At 41.8% G+C, this 21,301-nt stretch overlaps 1 protein-coding gene across 1 annotated transcript; it reads left to right on the top strand.

Annotated features, from left to right (window-relative positions):
* Positions 1-704: 704 nt before the first annotated feature.
* On the top strand, positions 705-21,131 carry LOC133130406 (endophilin-A1-like). The gene is made up of 9 exons (XM_061244982.1): positions 705-924; positions 13,965-14,033; positions 14,556-14,628; positions 14,763-14,906; positions 15,195-15,328; positions 15,902-16,060; positions 17,088-17,194; positions 17,760-17,887; positions 18,830-21,131. Exons 1-9 carry the CDS (start codon positions 880-882, stop codon positions 19,024-19,026), a joined length of 1,056 nt encoding a protein of 351 aa, XP_061100966.1. The 5' UTR covers positions 705-879; the 3' UTR covers positions 19,027-21,131.
* The last annotated feature ends 170 nt before the right edge of the window (positions 21,132-21,301 follow it).

The raw sequence follows: 21,301 nt of genomic DNA, 5'->3' as shown, positions 1-21,301 counted from the left end.
AACAACTTAATTATGGCACACATAGTAAACTCTGTACACGTAGCAGTACACACACAAGCTTAACATACATCACATACACGTAATTAATCGCATGCACATAAATTAAACAATCACACGACTTAAGCACAAGAAATCATGCCACTGCACACGTACGTATTTAATAGAGCTTAATAACAGACATTCGGAAGCGAGTGAACTGCGCGCGCATTCCTGCGTTCCCTGTCCCTGGTGCTGAAATGTTGTGAAGCGCTTGCGCAATGCTTGTACTGTCGAAATACCTTCATAACTACTTCATTGACGCAGTAGTGTGATTACCAGTTGTGAGATGACCAGGGACATAAACTACTTTTCAGTTTTAACCACGTTAACGGGTTACTTACTATTCCACGACTTCATGCCATGATGTGTACTGGCTATTGCGTGGACAACAGAGTTATTAATTGAAGTGAAGTATATATTGTGCTTATTAAAACGTATTATTTTTGTGCCTCAGCCCTAGTAATAAACATATCTATTTTATATACACCGTGCTGTACATTTATATTTTAACGGTCAAGTATTCCTTGGGGTTCTCTTGGATTGTGAGGCGGCTACCTGCGCGCAGAGAAGCACGGCATTCTGCGTCCATTGTAGCTTTAAGAAGGTTGATTACGTATTGCGCAACGCTACGTCACTGGCGTGTCCACATTATGGATGATATTGAATATCTCTATAGCAGCATTAGACAACCCGCGCGCCTGGAGATCCCCGGGATTAAACAGGGGCGGAAAGGGTTTGTTTTTGGCAACCGAACACCTCTGTGATAGAATCAGCAATAGAAAACATTATTAGCAGCCTATACATTTACCATCTCTAGAATAAACACACTCAACAGAAACCATGTCTGTCGCAGGATTTAAGAAGCAATTTCACAAAGCCACTCAGGTAAGAGCTCACAAATAAGATTTACGATTCCTTTTTGTGTGTATTAAGCTTGCTCGAAGATCGAGCGAATTAACTGTGGATGTCAATATGCGATTCGGTCGGGGAAGCTATTTTGTGGTTGGTGGTAAATATTCTGCCAGAATTCTCCTCTAAAAATGAATGCTCCGTTTGTTTGCATCTCTGCACCTGACCTCTGAACAGGCGTGTAATTTCCTCCGTGTGAAATGTGTAACTTGCACCTTTCCTGCATGCGTATGTAGTCTTAATTAATTTCTGTTTCTATTCCTCGCGCAGTTAGAAGCTAACGTCTGTACTGTTTTCGAGGGAACTATGCCGCAATAATTTTGCATTTATTATGAAACATGGAGGAAACCAGAATTTTCACAAAATCGTTTGGCTATTTCATCGGTCGACGTCACTGTGGCCAAACAGATGGAATTCATACACGATTAGGGCGAGACAAGCTAACCTTCACATGACATTCATTAGCTATAGGCTACCCTGTTCTTAGAAGTCGATCAAAGCTTATTCTTATCGCCGTTTACGCGTGTCCTTTAGGGTTACGTGAGTGGGCGGCTGTGGTTGCTGTGGTTCACTTAGGGGAGTTACGCAATAGGGTTGTCCGGCATCATCGTGGAAATCCCGTTTGGTCCTCGGCTTTTCCCTGAGTGACCTTACAATTCCGTGCGCTGCATGGGCCTATTTCTGATTTAAAAGCCGTGCCGCAGAATAAAACCAATGAGGATAAACGCATTTGTAATTGCTACTCTCCTCGACGCTTCATTTGCGTTTGACTTTCTGTAATGAACTGCTTGGGTGATCATTAACATTTACTGAATTTTTTTAAATGCCAAGGGCAGAGACAATATAGTTTTGGGTACAATTCCAGTTTCTCGGAAATATTCGGAATCTTTCAGCAATGTTTCCCAACATATCCCAAACATACAGCCTCAATATTATCAATTTAGGATCAGCGACCTGTTATTGTCAAAAGCCTCATGTCTCCACAGGCCTGTTTTTCTGGTACAACCGGATACCTTAAAGAAGTTCTTCAGGACCTGTAGATCTGTGGGCACGCCTTTAGCTGTTTGGTGGAAGTGTATTGTACACAGAAAGTACTTTTTTCATGTCAGCAGAAGCCGCGGCAGGTTTACCTGAGAAATGTGCAGGTGTACCAGGGGAGATTGGACTGAGACTGGGTATGGGGGGTAATGAAGTCACAGACCAGTGAGAAACCTCAGATTATTGGGTGTACCAATCAGAAGACACCCAGAACGCAGTGTGCCGACACCAGTGTGCGTAATTCATCAATCCCCCCTTCCCATGAGGCCACAACCATCCCTGGGTCCCTTTGACAAAAATTAGTTGGTGTCATATGTTGTTTAGAGGGCAATTTGCTAGGATTTTGATATATTGGGGGCGACCTGGCTCAGGCAGTAAGAGCAGTCGTCTGGCAGTCGGAGGGTTGCCGATTCGACCCCCTGCCCGGGCTGTGTCGAAGTGTCCCTGAGCAAGACTCCTAACCCCCAAATGCTCCTGAGGAGCTGGTCGGTGCCTTGCATGGCAGCCAATCGCTGTTGGTGTGTGAGTGTGTGTATGAATGGGTGAATGAGAATCATCAATTGTACAGCGCTTTGGATAAAGGCGCTATATAAATTCCAACCATTTACCATATAGTACTTTTAGGGTGTCTGTCATTTTGATCTATGAAGAACTGCCCTGCATTTCAGTTTTACTTTGTTAGGATGTGAAAGCTCAACACCACTCGGAACGCAGATAGAACCTTATAATTCCAAGCTCACGACTCTCAGTGCGATCGTTCTTTTTCAATCCGAGATTACTGATGATACAACGACAACCCCCACCCCACCTGGTCAGCCATCAGTGTCCTTCCTGTTCTTGTTTAGAGCCACCAGAGAATCCTAGAACCGGCTGTGATCACCATGATGCAAAAAAACCTAAATGCACTAACATGTGGGCCATTATGGGCTGGCTCATTACGAGTCAGACGGGTCCTGTTTTATTACAGTGTGCTGGAGTAACTCTACACGACTGCAGCTTCCCACCAGCAGGCTTGTATCTGCAGTGCATCTGATATTCACCATCATCCGCCTCATGTGCAAGTCATCCAGCGCTGCTGCAGTCTTCCATCACGGCTACTATGATCGTCATAATACGTTATTTAGCTGATGCTTTTCATCCAAAGCAACTTACAGTTCACTAGACTAAGCTGGGGGCGATTGCTCAGGGGACCAGCAGCTGTACGGGTCTTACTGCAGCCGCACTGGGACTCAAACCACAAACCGTCCCAAGTCCCAGTCATGTACCTTAGCCATCATGTACAGGCTGTCCCTATTATCCCTGCTCTAGGTCGCTGCACCAGTGAGAGTGTCTGAAGGACGGATCCTGGTGTTCTCTGTGCGATGGCTCATCTCGCTGCAGAAACCTGTTTACCTTACCTGCCCCTTACACTGCAGTGGCTTCCTCTTACTCTCTCTCCCTCCTTCCCTCCCTCCTTTTTTCACTTACTCCCCCTCTCCCCCTTCCCCTATTTGTTTCCCTTTCTCTCTACCCCCACTGCTTTTTTTTGTTTCTTTCTCTCTCTCTTTTTCTCTTCTGTTTGGACCCAGACTTAATGACAGAAGGATCTCTCTTTAGGGCTGTTAATCCATCACAGATCACAACTTTAATCACAGCTCTGAGGCCAGGGAGCCTTAATCACCCCCTGAGTCACAGATCCTTCAGTGCTGCAGGCATCTTCACTTCCAAATGTGCAGAAGAAAGTCATTTTTTGTGTTCAGGGTTAAATATGCAGCAAAGTGAAATGTACTTAGTTTAGTTTATTAGTTTAGTTGAAACAGGGACAATGCACATTAATGAACATTACTGTAAATGCACCAGTTTTAGTCGGCTGGCTAATTTCCAACGGTAGTCCCTGGGCAAGGTGTTAAATGCAGCTTTCTGTTTAAGTTTTTGGCTTTAGATTTTTGCTCAGAACACACTGGCGGGAGATCAGTTTGATCAAAAGCAGTGTTTTTTGTTTTTTTACCTGTAGCCATGGTTAACTGTCAGAATCTCATCCGGGATGTTTTGTGTGTTATTTGTGTCAGGGTCTTGTACACTATGTGTTGTGTGTGATTAGTGTCAGGGTCTTGTCTAGTACGTGTTGTGTGTTATTAGTGTCAGGGTCTTGCCCAGTACATGTTGTGTGTTATTAGTGTCAGGGTCTTGTCTAGTGCGTGTTGTGTGTTATTAGTGCCGGAGTCTTGCCCAGCACGTGTTGTGTGTTAGCACTGAGCATCATGGGAAAACAAGGCTGTGTCTTTTATTGAGCTGTGTGAGGTGACGTTTCCAAGAACACGCCCCTGTAGGCCAGTGTCGTTCCCTCATTAGGCTAAAGGACATCTTGCTCTGCGCAGTGAATCATTAAATGGCTGTTAAAGGGCTGTTATTGTGATTAATGCAGGGTATGAAGGGCAGTGTCCTTGGCCATTGTGAGTAAAGCAGTAAATAATGTCTGACTGGAGCTGGGTGATAATCGCCCCTGCAATTCACCTTCATAGGGTCACTGGAGGTAATAGAATGTGAAACGCCCATTCACTCTAATTCATTTTCTTTTTATATTTCTACATTTATGAACATTTCCGTTACATCCTAATCCTGTTTTGACTGGTATTAGAAACAGATAATCGATTAATGTATTACCGGTGTGTATTAGTACTGGGGCGACATGGCTCAGGCAGTAAGAGCAGTCGTCTGGCAGTTGGAGGGTTGCCGGTTTGATCCCCCGCCCGGGCTGTGTCGAAGTGTCTCTGAGCAAGACACCTAACCCCAAATGCTCCTGACGAGCTGGTCGGTGCCTTGCCTGGCAGCCAATCGCCGTCGGTGTGTGTGTATGAATGGGTGAATGAGAAGCATCAATTGTACAGTGCTTTGGATAAAGGCGCTATATAAATGCCAACCATTTACCATATTATCTAGGTGGATTGTAGATTAATCTGTCATTGATTGGAATTTTGTAGTAGATAATTCTGTAAATTCGTCTCTAATCGGTTGATATCAGATGTTGATTTATGTCAGTGCTGCCTCCTCTGGTTTCCTCTCTAGGCACATTTATAAATAGCAGATTAAACGTGTTCTTGTCCAAGCGTCACAGAGGGTATTTATCTGGCGAAAGCTCAGCGCTCTGCGGCTGTGTTTCTAGTGAGCCGTGAAGATGTTCAAATAACCCCATCTGCAGAGCAACAGCTGTGTGATACTGCAGTATAACACGGTATAGAGTGTTTCTGTTATATCTGCTTCTGTTATATCTACTTCTGTTATATCTGCTTCTGTTATATCTGCTTCTGTTATATCTACTTCTGTTATATCTGCTTCTGTTATATCTACTTCTGTTATATACATCAACTATCACACCTTGCCAGCCAGCGGAGGAGGGGCTCCCCCTCTACAGCCAGGCTCCTCCTGAGACTTCTTCTCATTGGGCAGTTTTTTTTCACCACTGTCTGAGGGTTTTTCTCCCCAGTAGAGATCTAGTTTACCTGACTTGTTATTTTGGGGGTTCAGGTGTGGTGTTTGCCTTTCTGTTGCTCTGTAAAGTGTCTTTGTGACAGTCTTCTGGACAAAGCGCCATCCAAATACAATTGAATTAAATATAAAAGTGTGTGTGATATATGAGGACTGTAGTATGAAATTGTGTCTAAAATAAAATTACAGCATGAAGCATCTTAAAATAAGGATTATTGAATTGGTTTGTTTTATATACAGTATGATTGCAATAATTTGAATATGTGTGTGACATGAGGACTATAGTATGAAAGCATGTGATATACAGTATGAAGACTAAAGTATGAAAGTGTGTGATGTATGAGAATATAATTGAAGTACAACATATGTAGTATGAACGAGCGTGATATATGATTAACGTAGAATCAAAGTGTGTGTAAAATATGGGAACTATAGTCGGAAAGTGTGTGATGTAGGGGGATTATAATATGAGTGTGTGATGTAGGGGGATTATAATATGAAAGTGTGTGATGTAGGGGGATTACAATATGAAAGTGTGTGATGTAGGGGGATTACAATATGAAAGTGTGTGATGTAGGGGGATTACAATATGAAAGTGTGTGATGTAGGGGGAATTATAATATAATGAGGGCGGCCTGTAGCGTAGTGGTTAGGGTAAATGACTGGGACACACAAGGTTGGTAGTTCTAATCCTGGTGTAGCCACAATAAGATCCGCACAGCTGTTGGGCCCTTGAGCAAGGCCCCTAACGCAGCAGTGGTCCAGGGGAGGATTGTCTCCTGCTTAGTCTAATCAACTGTATGTCTGCCCAAAAAAAAAAAAAAAAAATGAAAGTGTGTGATGTAGGGGGTTATAATATGAGTGTGTCCTGTAGGGGGGTTATAATATGAGTGTGTGATGTAGGGGGGTTATAATATGAGTGTGTGATGTAGGGGGATTATAATATGAGTGTGTGATGTAGGGGGTTATAATATGAGTGTGTGATGTAGGGGGGTTATAATATGAATGTGTGATGTAGGGGGGTTATAATATGAGTGTGTCCTGTAGGGGGATTATAATATGAAAGTATGTGTAACATGAGAGGATTATAGTGTACTGCCCAGGATATGAAAAAACTGCAATTAAGGGCAGAACTTTCCTGAATCTGTGCTGACTGTCTGTGTGTAATTATATCTTCCTTTCAGACAACACATTTTATTTCACACTCTAAATACTGTGAATAAATATTCAGATTTCTTAAAATGTATGAAATGTAGGTCAGACTGTTGAAATATTCTTGCTGTCCGGTATTCTCTGTAAAAACAGCACAAGCACCATCTGTACAATTTAAGAGGGGTGCAGCAAAGACAGCAATTTTACTCTTGAGGCAAGTTGAATATAAGATTTAAGGGCTTAATCCGGTTCATTGGCTGGATATTATACCTCCTACACCAGCCTCAACTGAGATTAGGAAAGCAGAGTATTCACACCTGCGTGAACCCAAAGTGCTGTCCTGTGTTCATGCTGTGTGAATATGACTCATTAAGAGAGTGGATGAGGCAGACAGACAGATAGATAGATAGATAGATAGATAGATAGATAGATAGATAGATAGATAGATAGATAGTGCAGTCCCTTAGTATTTGGACAGTTGGTACAATTTCTGTTCTTTCGGTTCTGTAGTTTGAAATGAAACAGTGAATATGAGGTTAAAGTACAGACTGTCACATTCTTATACTTGCATTAAGGAAGCACTTGAATACATCTGATTAATCAGAAACAGCTGAGAAGCCAACTGTCCAATTACCTTTGGTCCTCTAAAATGGGGGGGGGGGGCAATGTATAAAAAAGGATGTAATTCCTACATGCATTGCCCAATACAGATGTAAATACCTTCAAATTAAAAGGGACAGTCAGTCTTCAACCTCACATTAATTCTTTAATTTCAATCCAATGTGCTGAAGTACAGACCCAAAAGAGCAGAAATTGGACCACTGTCCAAATACTTACAGACTGCACTGTTGATAGATAGATAGATAGATAGATAGATAGATAGATAGATAGATAGATAGACTTTTAGTGCCATGCAAACAGGGTTGTTGGTATTTGTTATCGGTACAGCATTAGTAGCTCTGAGTACAAAGACAGAACAACAGCCTTCCCACACCCATCACCCAACACATTAAGTGCAGACATAGTGTGCAATGGCACCATCAGCCAATAAGGACTGTCTCTCAGGACATCCTGGTCTGATTGCACAACACCAGCAACTTTTTTAAATTAGACTGCAGGTCATTGTGCTGGAATGTTCCGGGTGTTTCTGGTGCAGGGGTCTGATAGATCGAAACTGCAGTCTGAGGTGTGTCTTTAAGATAACATCTACTTTATTGAACCATGTGAGGTCATTTGTTATCTGTTTAACCCATCCTTAGGAGGAGTGGGAAACCACATTATCTTGTGTGAAAGCTTATTCGTCCAGTCTTTTACAGCTCAGACTCACAGAATGCAGTCCTTTCCTTTCTGATTGGTCTGATACAGATTTGACGTTTATTGTTCAGCTCAAAAATCAGAACTACAGATCAACGCCCCACTCCCCAATTCTGTGGTCCTAGCTCTGAACAGGCACTTTATCTGTCCACCGACTTCAGAGTCTCCATCCTTCCTCCACCATTATTCTGTACATCTCCACCCTTCCTCCACACACAGAGATGCATCTCCACCCTTCTCTGCTCTCAGTAAATCCTCAGCGCATATTCACCCAGTTTAGGAACGGCAGAGTCTACATTTCTGAGTTAAGTGCCGCCTTATTCCAGACAGAGGCACTGTACGTAGCATTCACAGTCTGAATGCACACTGCCGCTCTACAGCTATGCTGATGTAGATGTGAACTGTTGGGGGTGTAGATATCACTCTGAGGTAGAACTATAAACCTCTACCTTCAGTTAGACACTGCTGGGGAACTATAATCTTTCACTGCAAAGTAATCGTCCATTATCTGGACAGGAAGGTGTATAGCCCCAGTGACCTTAATTATTCCGATAGTCCATGTTATTTTATGGTCTGGGGTTTATGTTTAGAGATATTCTGTACACAGTTGTTCTTGGAGGGAGGTCAGGCCACCTCAAGACAGTAGATAATTTAAATTTAAATTCATTTTGGAATTAGAATTTATGGTCGGACGGTCAGGTAGTTAATGAAAAATGTAAACATATAAATCAAACTAATGTAAATTGATAATTGGGGCCAATACCAGCCCAGCACACACCCAGCTTTTTAGAGAAAAACATCTGTGAAAACAACTGAGATTCTTCCTGAAGAATATCATGCCATTCTTCTACATGAAAGTCAATAACCTCTCATCCAGTTGATGGAAGGGGATTCATGCACTTCCATTATTTCATTACATGACAGATTGATCCAGTGCAATATGGTTTTATGGCGCGTGTGTCCGTGTGTCCCTGAACGGGCCCTGGTCCACTCTGATGGATGATTTTCCCACAGGCTGGGCGGCCATTTTATTCTCCCTCCTGCTGCATTGATTAGATTTGGAGGCAAAGCCATTCTCAGGGCTTATATTATGATCGTTTAAAGATGAGTAATACTTTTCATCAGTGTGGCAAAAATAGACAGAAGAGGCTGCTGTGTGTGGGTCTGGATGCACCGCTTGGCACAGTTTTAAATATCTACAGTATCTACTCTTAGCTATAAATCTATGGTCTATAAATGTGCCAGAACAATCTGGTATTTGGCCATATATTGCATTATCAACAAGGTGGATAACAACTGCAGTAACGTAATTATTTTTCTCTATGACCAAGAGAATATATTTACATTACATGTTATTTGGCTGAAGCTTTCATCCAAAGCAACTTTCAGTGGATTAGACTAATTCGGAGCCAATCTTTCCAGGAGTAATGTAGGGTTAAGGGCCTGTCTAGAGCTTATCGTGGCTACACCAGGGATTGAACCACCAACCTTGCGGGTTCCAGTCATGTACCTTACCTACGACATTACAGGCTGCCATATATTCATCTAGCATGTTGCCTTCCGTAAGGTATATATGATTCCAACTGCTTATGACTTCTGAGAATATGTTAAATGCAGAATACTCCTTTGTTTTCTGTAATTTCTCCATCCATTAATTGTGGAAAGGGGAATATTTCCATGTATTCATGTGTTATATCTCTCACATAGAATAGGGTAATGCTGTTTCTGATTTAAAGGAATCATATTCATATGTTGTTACTTATGTTTACTGTAATGTTAATGCATGCCACATATAGTTTAGCATTGACATACAAGTCCCATCAAGCTTTTCACCAACTTCTCATAGACAAAAACAGTGATGAACTATAGCTCACCAGCTTTTAATATAAATATTAAAAGATACTCTGTCTTCTTTGATCTAAATATAACCAGATAATAATTCATATATCATATATAATATATTATCTGCCTATTATTATAATAGCAATATAATAATATCCATATATAATAAATGGACCATATAATAATTTTTGATTTTGGAATTGCAGAAATAGCATGAATGTGGATGTTGAAGTATTTTCCATATTAGAGCGGAGCATATTCTAATGAGTAAATGATCTAATCACTGGAGCATTGTAAAGCAGGTAATTACACACACCATGCTCTGGGCATTTCTTTATCAGTCTGCAGTTTGGCAAAAAAATCCTCTTTTTATTGTGTCCAGTAATAATTTGCTTTAAATGCTTATATTTAGGCCACTACTTTCTAGTAGCACAGTTCCACTCGCACAGATTCCATTCCTGCATACTGGGAAGGAAGGAACAGAATCTCCTCTATGGAGGACATCACTGTGAACGATCATAACCACACAGTCCTCGTAGCAACAAAACACCATCTGTCAGGCCTCACAGCTGTGAAATCCGGGCAGAGTGGGCCGATTCTGCTACACTGTGTCTGGGCATGTGCCGAAATGTGTGCCCGAGAGGCCCCTCCCCCTGAGTCTGAGCTGATTGGCCAGTGTGCGTGAGGACGTCAAGGTGTCGCCGCCCCCTGGAGCACAGAGGCCCAATGTGGAATTACATCACACCACTGTGACTCCTCCCACCAATATGCTGGAGCCTGCCAATCAGATGCGGCCTGCTGCAACGGCCATGACTCAGCGCTGCGTGTGTGTCCCCCCCCCCCTCTTTCTTTCACACTCACTTTCTTGCTCCCTCTTTCACACACTCTATCTCTCATACACACTCTCTCTTTCACACTCACTTTCTCTCTCCCTCTCTCACACACTCTATCTCTCATATACACTCTCTCTTTCATACACATTCATTCTCATCTCTCTCAAATTCTCATTAGCTGAGTGTTCTGTCCCAGGTTTTTGGCAGTGTGGGGCTCATTCCTCTTATTACTTATGCAACTAGCAGCTGTAAAATGATCATCATATTTTGTGTGTGGAAATAGAATATCCTGTGTGGGAATTTCAAATTCAGTTATCCAATATTCTGAATATGGTCTGCAGGTAAACACAGTCAGTGTTCTGCTTAATACCAGTGATACTACATTACACATCATTTAAAAGAAATGGAAAAGAATAATATATAATGTGAAATTAATGTCTTTTATTATGTATATATATATATATATATATATATATATATATATATATATATATATATAATTCACATTATAATGATTTGTAATTGTGCGGAATGGATGTGTCTTTGCAATGTTATGCTCATGTACAGTTTCCTGCTAACTTTGGCAGTCAGCCCTGCTGAAAAAAACTAGTTCAAACTAGGTTTTGACACAGCTGGTAGCTGGTTGACCAGTTTAGCTCCCAGACTGACATGGTTTGACCAGCTGAAGCTATGTTCTGAAATGTGGTTGACCAACTACCAGCTCAGACAGTCTACCAGCACTAGCTGCTAGACCAGCTTATGACCAGCTTGATCAGCTCAGTTTTCAGCATAGCTGTATTTTACAGCAGGGAGGCACCAGGCTGAAGCGGTGGATCAGGGCTGGCACCGTCAGCGCTTGTTTTGGGAGGGAGGCCTTTCCGAGGCCTTCCGGAAGGATGAGGGGTGGATGTGGGAGGAGATGGGAAACGTCAGGGCTGTTCCTGTTTGTCACCCGCTAATCGTGCAGCCTCTAATCCACCGCTGGCTCCGTGGCTAATGGGGATATTTAAAGTGCCTGGGGGATTAGGCCAGTGGGAGGGTCTCAGGAGGATCAGGCCGGACTGGACCTGTCAGCCCGAAACGCCTCCCTTCTGCGGAGCACATTGTCCACCGTGTGACTACGGGGGAGGGAGAGCCAGGCCCAGTGGGACCCCATACACTACACTACACTACACTACACTACACTACATTAGATTACAGGAATTTGGCAGATGCTCTTATCCAGGGCGACGTTCAGCAAAGTGCAAAGTGCATACCCATAACCAGGGACACGTGCGCTGAAAACCCAGGAGGGAAGCACAGTTCCAGGTACGACAGTGATCACATAGATAAAAACCTGATCCCCTGCACCCCTTTCTGTATTTGGAAGATGTCACTTTATTTCTGACAGTGTGCGTTTTTATTAAAAAAGAGTATATTTAACACAACATCATTTCTTGAACCTCCTCCCAACATATAGTAACCTACCACCAAAATCCACCCCCCATGGTGACGTCCCCCATCCACCTGTCTGCCCGTCCTTTTAGCTAAGGGAGTACAAATATAGTAAAAATCAATTAAGTGAGATCACAAAAAAAAAGACTTTAAAAACTGCTGCTTGCCATTCCCCAAACACTCAGAGATTTAGGGAATGGCAGTTATAAATAGACTATAATGATTCAGCGTCTGCAGTGCAGTTTGCGTTTTTACAAGCTTATCCACAGGTTATAAATGTGTGATCTGTCTCTGTAAAACCCATTTAGCCACCCGTACTTTGCTTAGCATCACTGAGTCCTCACTGAGCCTATAAATACATGTGCAGTTAATAGAAAGGTCAGAATCTTCCTTTGACCAGGACAGAGGTGCTTTAACCTCCGTAAGCACATTAACTTGGAGAAAACCAAAGACTGCCCTGGAAGCACTTCACTGTCAGACAGGTGGCCAGTCTACCTGTACCAAGAGCAGCGTCTTCGTAACTAAGTTGGGCTCCCATATCCTCTTAAGACCTGGCAGTTCATTTTTGTCCCATATAGAAACCATGAGTCTCTAATAAAGAACCATGTATTCTACTATGCTGAAACCTACACTACAAGGTATATTCAATAAGCATATTTTTGAAAATACTTTCACTGTAACATGTTTTTGACATCCAAGGCACTAGTATTATGTCATGAAATAAATAAATACTTGAACTTTCTTTCTGCCAATTTTCAGGAGGATATGATTGAGTAGGTAAAAGTGTTTTCCCCATGTTCACACGGGTTTGCTCTGGGTACTCCAGTTTACTCCCACACTGAAACACATGCATGTCAGGTTAGCCGTACTCCTGCTGTTGCGGCTGCACACTGCTCCTAAGTAACTAGGATGGGTCAATTGCAGAAAATATCACCTGGGGCTCACTAAAGTCTGTTTGTCTGTCTATCTAGTCTGGGTTATGTGGGGCCTGGCTTGTCCACAGTGGGGTGAGACTGGAGTTCTCATCCCAGCTGGGGTCAAAGGTCAAGGTCGCTAAAGCTGGCCAGGGTTCCTCAGCCTGTATAGACATTAGCTGTACTGGCCAGCCCCGGGTATACCTATGCACTTGTAAGTCGTTTTGGATTAAAGTGTCTGCCAAATGACTAAAATGTAAAATGTATGCTAGCCTACGTCTATCCAGAGGTGCTGTGAGGGTTCCCAGCCAAGCATGACTTGTTCTGTGAGTGTGGGTGGCATAGCAATTAATTAAGAGGCTTAAAGATTCCAAAGGAAAAGTGCTGGGGGAAAGAAACAGCCCAAAGCAAGAAAAGGCAATGTTACATCTGCTGTCTCTGCACAGCAAGCCATTCTAGTCTAAAGCATTTATACCACAGCACTAAATAGTGTTGGTGGGCCAGTAGGGGGCGATCTTCCATCTGGTCAAATAAACCCCAATGCCCCAGTGCAGTGCACTGTGCTGTCAAAGATGCCATTTTTCAGATGAGATATTAAACTGAGGCCCTGACTCACTGTGGTCATTAAAGATCCCGTGACACTCTGCAAAGAGTAGGGGGTTCCCTGTTGTCCTGGCTCTTTCAACATGTCACCTAATCATCACAATTTAATTGTTCTCTCCCTCTCCACCTCAGCTAATGTGTTGTAAGCATTCTGCCACTAAATGGCTGCCGTGCATCACCCAAGTGGGTGCTACACATTGGTGGTGGTTGTGGGGAGTTTCCCCCTCATGACTGTAAAGTGCTTTGAGTGTGAGAAAAGCACTACAGTATAAAAATGAAACTATATATGTAAATATAAACCTTCTGGTGTGTATGTTATTATTTAGAGTACACCTGCGTGATATTTATGTAAATATAAACCTGCTGGTGTGTATGTTATTATTTACACACCTGGACATGTTTTCTGGTTCTCTCTCTGCAGAAAGTGAGTGAGAAGGTGGGTGGAGCTGAAGGAACAAAGCTGGATGAAGAATTCATGGAAATGGAAAAGGCAAGGATCCCATTTAAACACTGGCGTTCATAAACCGTCACCTAATGGGCCCTCTAGTAAACAAATCCCTACACACTACTCACAGTCTCAGTGGAGATACAATTTTTATTCTTCAGGGATTACATTTCTCAAATGTACCTGGAAAGTAGGCTACAGTAATGTTCTCTTTCGGTACAAATGAGTAAGTTTTCCAAGCACAGAAGATACTAATTCATTATATATTGCTAGGGGTACAATTTTCTGTACCTATAGGGTGGATACTGCCCCAGCGACAAGCATTTGTACATTTATTTCTGAGAGTGTAGTATGTACCAGATGTCAGCGATTCCTATTGTGATGGTTAGTTAGCCCTTTCCTTGGAGCTCATAGCCTTTTAATAAAAGTTTGCTGAGGAACCTGTCCAGTCCAGCTTATGGCCAGCTTATGGCCAGCTTGACCAGCTCAGTCTTCATGGCTTGGTTTTTACAGCAGGGAATATATGTTTTCCTCAGCCTCTTCCTCTCTCTTGTTTTTTGGTTGTAGAAAGTGGACACCACCAGCAGGGCAATCTTAGACATTATGACCAAGACCACAGAGTACCTGCAGCCTAACCCAGGTGAGCCGTCCTGTACAGCCCATCTGAGTGTACTTGTGATGTATGCGGGCATGGGTTGAGGGCTGAGCTCAGCCCATAGGGAAAGCCGGCTGTCTATTTGCAAGCCTGTGATAGGGTGTCTGTTTCCCCGGCAGCGACCCGGGCGAAGATGACGATGATGAACTCCATGTCGAAGATGCGGGGTCAGGAGAAGGGTCCGGGGTACACGCAGGCCGAGACGCTGCTGGGGGAGACCATGCAGAAGTACGGCCGCGAGCTTGGAGACGAGTCCAACTTCGGTAAAAACCCAGACCCCACTCACATGACTACACACACCCAGCCATGTTTGCCCCCTGTGCGTATGCAGTCTAGTCTCTGTGGGTCCCTTTAAAATTGTAGGCCAAAGTAAACCTTTTAGTCAAGGTTTACCAGCCCCCCCAAATCTCGGGTAGTCCCTTCCACTACCCCCCACTGTGACACCCATAGACCCAGTGCTCAGACATCTCACATATATAACTACAAAGATGAAAAAAAGTAACATTTGAGTTGGATGTGTGTGTGTGTGTGTGTGTGTGTGTTTGTCCCAGGCGTGGCTCTCATTGACGCTGGTGAGGCCATGAGAGAGCTGGGAGAAGTGAAGGATGCTCTTGACATGGAGGTGAAGCAGAACTTTATCGATCCGCTCCAGATCCTGCATGACAAGGACCTGAAGGAGATACAGGTACTGAGACTATATAACACACGTGACTTTGCATATGTACGTCATACAGTACATCCACAATAGTTACATCAATCATCCATCATAAATTATGTGTTAAAACCCTTTAATGTCCTCGCCAAGTAAAGAGCCATGGACAACATATGATATGCTCTACCAGACGGTCAAACGGAACGTTAAAGGGTTCATGTTATTTTGTAATATATTAATAAAGTAGACCCTTCTGAAAAAACAGCTCAGTGTAGGTGGTAGCTGGTTGACCAGTTCAAACCAGTTCCATACTCAACATGGCCTGACCAGCTCAAGCTATGTTTTGAAAGAGATGATAGCTGATCATTTCAAGCTGGCCATAGCTGGAATTTACACCAGGGCACATTAAACACAGAAACAGGGAGCTCTGTACTTTGGTAATACTCAAGCATAATAAAGCAGCAGCAGTATTATCTGTCAGACAAATCTATGTATGTGCTTTTCCCGTTTTATACTTTAACTAGGTCTCTGCCAGCATTTACTATTGTTGTTGGTTGTTCAGCCACTTCAGTGGTTGTCAAGGTTGACAGGTGTCTGGCCTTTCAGCACCACCTGAAAAAGTTGGAGGGCCGGCGCCTGGATTTCGACTACAAGAAGAAGAGGCAGGGCAAAGTGCAGGACGACGAGATCAAGCAAGCCCTGGAGAAGTTTGACGACTCCAAGGAGATCGCCGAGCAAAGCATGTTCAACCTCTTAGAAAGCGACGTAAGGATGACAGGCCGCTATGTTAAAAACCTGCAGAGAAAAAGTATTTCCTGTTGCAGTCACCAGATGCACTGTACACTCGTATATATATGTCATTGTGTCAATATTATGGTTGAATGTTATGTTGGGGTGTTGACCTCCTGAGACCAAGGTGAAAAAAAGTATTTAAAAACTATTTTTGATGCGTATCATGGCGATAGCTCCGATAACAAATAATGTGTGGAAAGTGGGAGAATGGTCTGTCAATCATAGCTAATTGACAGTTGTCATTACCATGCCCAGACAGTTTGGGTGAACTTTTATAGTGGGAAATTCAGGCTTCGAAAAAGAAGTTTTACAATACATTTAAATTACTGAATTATAAAATCATTATGCACATTTGTTTTGTTGTTGCCTAAAGACAACTGGCAAGTGTCACATTCAACTACCATGTTTCTCCTTTAAGAGAAATACAGTATGCAAATCAGGGAAGCCGAAATTGAATGTCCTCTTTTGAGGACGCAGCATCTAAGGAGGTTAAGTAATGATGCCTTAAACTTAGGGCCGTACCTTACAAAAATATGTCTAATACGCTCTCAGTAATAAAGGTACAAAGTGCCTAAAAAGGTAGAAAATGCTTGTCTCTGGGCGGTACCCTCCAGCCTATACCTCTAGCCAGCAATACATAATTCATTTGTACCTTCTTTGCTTGGAAAATGTATTTATTTGTACCCAAAGAGAACATTACTGTACTTTCAGGGTACATTTGGGAAATGTAATCCTTGAAGAACAAAAAGGTACCTCCATTATCACTTTTGAGAGTGTATACACACACACACACACACACACACACACACACACAGACACACGTCTGATGTTTCAGATAGCCCCAAAACTGCTATAGAACAGTGTGTGTGAACGGCTGTCCCTGGCAGGTGGGTACAACATGTGCCGTGTCCATGTGTTAGCAGATTTTGAGAACAGTGTGTGTGAACGTGTGTGTGTGTGTGTGTGTAACAGGTGTCCCTGTCCCGTATCCGTATTTTAGCAAATCGAGCAGGTCAGCCAGCTCGCTTCCCTGGTGAAGGCCCAGCTGGAGTACCACAGACAGGCCACGGACATCATGAACCAGCTCTCAAGCAAGATGGAAGACAGGTAGGGGACAGTCCCAGGAGGTATGCTGGGGGTGGGCAGCATGGGAGCCTAGTGTCTGAGGTACATGACTGGGACTCAGGAGGTTAGTGGCTCAAGGCCTGTAGCCATGATAAGATCCATGCAGCTGTTGGGGCCTTGAGCAACAGCATTGATCCAGGGGCGATTGTCCCCTGCGTAGTCTAATCAACTGTAATTCATTTTGCATAAACGTCAGTGATACACAGAGGGAATATATTGAATTTGTTTGGTAGCTAAATGATTTATGATCATAATTGATGAAGATGATGATGATTGATGATGATGATTGATGATGATGATGATGCTGATGATTGTGATGATTGTGATGATGATGATTAATGGTGATTGATGATTGATGATGGATGATGATGATTGTGATGCTTGATGAAGATGATGATGATGATGATTAATGATGATTAATGATGATTGATGATGATTAATGATGATTGATGATGATTAATGATGATTGATGATTGATGATGTTCGGACAATGATGGATGGTGATGATGATGATGATGATGAAAGTCTCATTTACTCTGTCTTGTAGAATAAGAGAGGCCTCAAATAAACCCAGGAAAGAGTACGCTCCTAAGCCGCGTACATCCTTGGACTTCACCACCACTGAGAATCAAAATGGAGGCGTTGCACACATTAGTGCTGCCAGGAGGTCTCCAGGTAAGGCCCACACAAATTCATTCATTAATGATTCATATTCCTTCATATATGACTCATATTAATTCATATGTGATTAATTTTCATTCATATGCATCATGTAGAATATCACAGTCTCTGATCCGCTTATTGCTCACACAGTTATGTTTGCTAGTGATTTTGCTGATTTGTTTATAGTGTGGTAATCTGTGAAATTATCTGTAAAGTCATTAACAGATTGAATAGTATAAATGAGTACTGGCCTAAAGATTAACTTTTACCATCTTAACCTATAGGCCAGTGGAGGGTGGGCATCCCCCAATAGCAGGGTTCCTTTCCCATCGGGGAGTTTTTCCATATTTCCCATTTTTCTTCCCTTCTGTTTACTATGTGAATCTCTTTGTGACATTCTACTGTGACAAGCGCTATAAACAAAAAAGAGAAAAAAAAGTCTTAGTGCTTATTTGAGTTTTCGAATACTTGCTGTAAAATAATAATACGAATAACACTAATACTAATACGAATTATTATTTTTATTATTATTATTATTAGTAGTAGTAGTAGTAGTAGTAGTAGTAGTAATAGTAGTAATACCATGCAATTGGGAATATACTTTTTAATTATGATTGAATTCTCTTGCAGTTTTGGGACTCAGTTTTAAATGTGTGTGGGGGGCTTTATCCTCCTGAGACCCAGGATGTCTTTTTACATAATACGCGCCTTGGATCACCACGTTGTAGTGAAAATGTTTCAGTTTTTGTTTTTGTTTTTCAATTTAATTAAATTCAATTGAATGTCCAGCTTGACCAGCTCAATTTTCAAGCTAGTCAAGCTGGCACAGCTGGATTTTACAGCAGGGAGCCATCTATAAAAGTGCAGGGAATACGTCCCCCTGTCCCCTTGTCCCCCTACCTGTGGTAGTCGCAGTTTCAGCCATTTTGACAGTCGTCCCTGTTCCCCCACCAGCCCCAATGGACCAGCCCTGCTGCCGGGCGCTGTACGACTTCGAGCCCGAGAACGAGGGGGAGCTGGGCTTCAAGGAGGGCGACGTCATCACCCTGACCAATAAGATCGATGAAAACTGGTACGAAGGCATGCTCCATGGCCAATCAGGCTTCTTCCCCGTCAACTATGTGGATATCCTGGTGGCGTTGCCTCATTAGACACTCCCAGCTGCCGCTTCTACAGGTCTGCCTGTAGCCATGACAACGACCATGGATATCACTGGCCACAGCATGACAGACTGCCTATGAGTACAAACCAGAATATAAACATAAAACTGCAATGATGCTATTGAAAAAAAAAGTTTTATCTTCTTGTGTAAGAAGGTGAGAACACTTGTGTGGTTTTGCCCTTGCTTCTCCCTGCTCTTGAGTGTTAAATTGCCAGTGTCTTCAGTTATAAGCGCAGTTAAACTTTGCAAACCTTTCAGTATGCTCAAAATTCCACTATATTGTTTTTTATCCTTTTATCTTGCATTTCTGGCTTTAGATCGCAGGATTAATCACAGGATTAACCTTTTCTTAGAAAATACACGAGGCATGATTAAAATTGGTAGTTTTTAAGCAAAACCTGTAAGCTATCCTGAGTAAAAAAAAAAAAACACAAAAACCTTTGAAAAACTAAAAAGTACTACAACTAGTGCAAACTTGCTTGCATGCCTCCATAGGATTTGAAAGTGGAAGTGCTGTGTTTACCCAACTCTCATTGTTTTAATTACTTTTGACATCACATTTACATTAGCGTGACACTGTGTTAGCACTGAAATATGTAAAACAATAAATATGGGACTGGATCTGTTGTGAGGAAAGGCATCCTATCCCCTTCTCTGGCTGTATGATTGACAGCCATCAGGACAAATCAATAGATTACTTATACAGTACAGTTTCCATGGCAATACACAATCATATATGTCTGTTTTACATATGTTGTTACATGTATGTATGGGACAGTCAGTGATAAATGATGAATATTGATATTTATGTGAAGGAAAAGACACATAAAAACATTACTTTAAAGTCATATTGATAAAACATTACCGTAACAAAAATATTTACTGTAAAACATGAGGTGGAAATATTTGTGAAAATGATATGTGTACTGTGTGCTATAATCATACAAATGTGTTTTTATTGAAGTGGCTGTGATATCTGCAGTTAAAGATGCAATGGTTTTCTTGCACTTGTTGGTCTACACTTTTATATTTTTCCTTGCGGATTATGACTAATGGAAACTTCAGAGCTCAAAATATATCTTTTACCTTGCTTTACAGTATTCACATGAATAAGATCCACACATTACTAATATTTACTAACATTTCTGAACTTCATTTAACAAAAATTAATGTTGAGACCATCAATTTATTTCTTATAAATCTGATATTAGAACAGGTTTTGCAGGGTTAACAGTAGTAGTACAACCATTCCAGAAAGCCGAGTTAAAAAGGGAGCTTGTATGTGATGATTATTTAAATTGATACCGGATTAATCTGGCAAAACAAAGCAGGCAGCTTATTCTGTCAGTTGACATTGGCCATCCTATAAACTACATATCACTGGCCATGCTTACAGATCCTGCCATTGAACATTTTATTGCCTGCTATATACAAGACCATGTCACTGACTAGACCACTGGCCATGAAACTGACCCCATTACTGTCGACTGACAATGTTACTAATTCTGACACTGCCCACAAAGGAGGCGTGGATATTATAATGACCAGAGCACCTAGGGAGGCTCTGACGTAATCTATTGTATTAATGTAGCATTCTGAATAGCAAGTTTTTTCATTCTCATTGTTAATCTATCCATTTAGACATAACTTTGGATCAGGACCAGTGTTTCGAAATGACACCGTTTAATCTTTTTCTTTCTTTTTTTTTAAATATAGAAGTGGAAGCACAACTTTTACTTTCAACGGTGTTTGTCAACAAAATGTCCAAGGATATATAGCATGAGTGGGCAGCACATTAAGTTTAAAAAGCAATGTTTCCTTCAGTGTCTCTTTTAATTTTATATTATTGAGAAATTCTTGTATTTTGCCCTCAGTGAGGACTGTACAGCATTTTGTGTTTGTTTTCACCTTGAGTATGTAGTTATCAATATATGACCAGACAATGATACAGGAGGAATTATATGTTTCATACAATTGTTTTGGATTGTTCCTTTTTCCCGTTATGTTTTTTTCTTGCTGCACCACATTGCAAATATGTTTGATGTAATAATATCTGTTATTTAATTAAATAAATACCAACAAACTCAAAGCTAACCTCTTTCCACATGCGCTTGTATTGTATATTGTGTGTTTCAATATAATGAGAGATGGTATATGTTTTGTGAGATACAGTATGGTGTATATTTGTTACGCTTTTGGATTGTAAAAGTGATTAAGGTTTCAATTCTAAAAAGGGAAAGATAATGGAGTATATTTTCTAGAAT

The sequence above is a fragment of the Conger conger genome, chromosome 6 (assembly GCF_963514075.1).
Source record: "Conger conger chromosome 6, fConCon1.1, whole genome shotgun sequence".
Classification (NCBI taxonomy): domain Eukaryota; kingdom Metazoa; phylum Chordata; class Actinopteri; order Anguilliformes; family Congridae; genus Conger; species Conger conger.
Note: the sequence above shows the minus strand (reverse complement) of the source record. Positions and strands in the feature narration are given on the sequence as shown.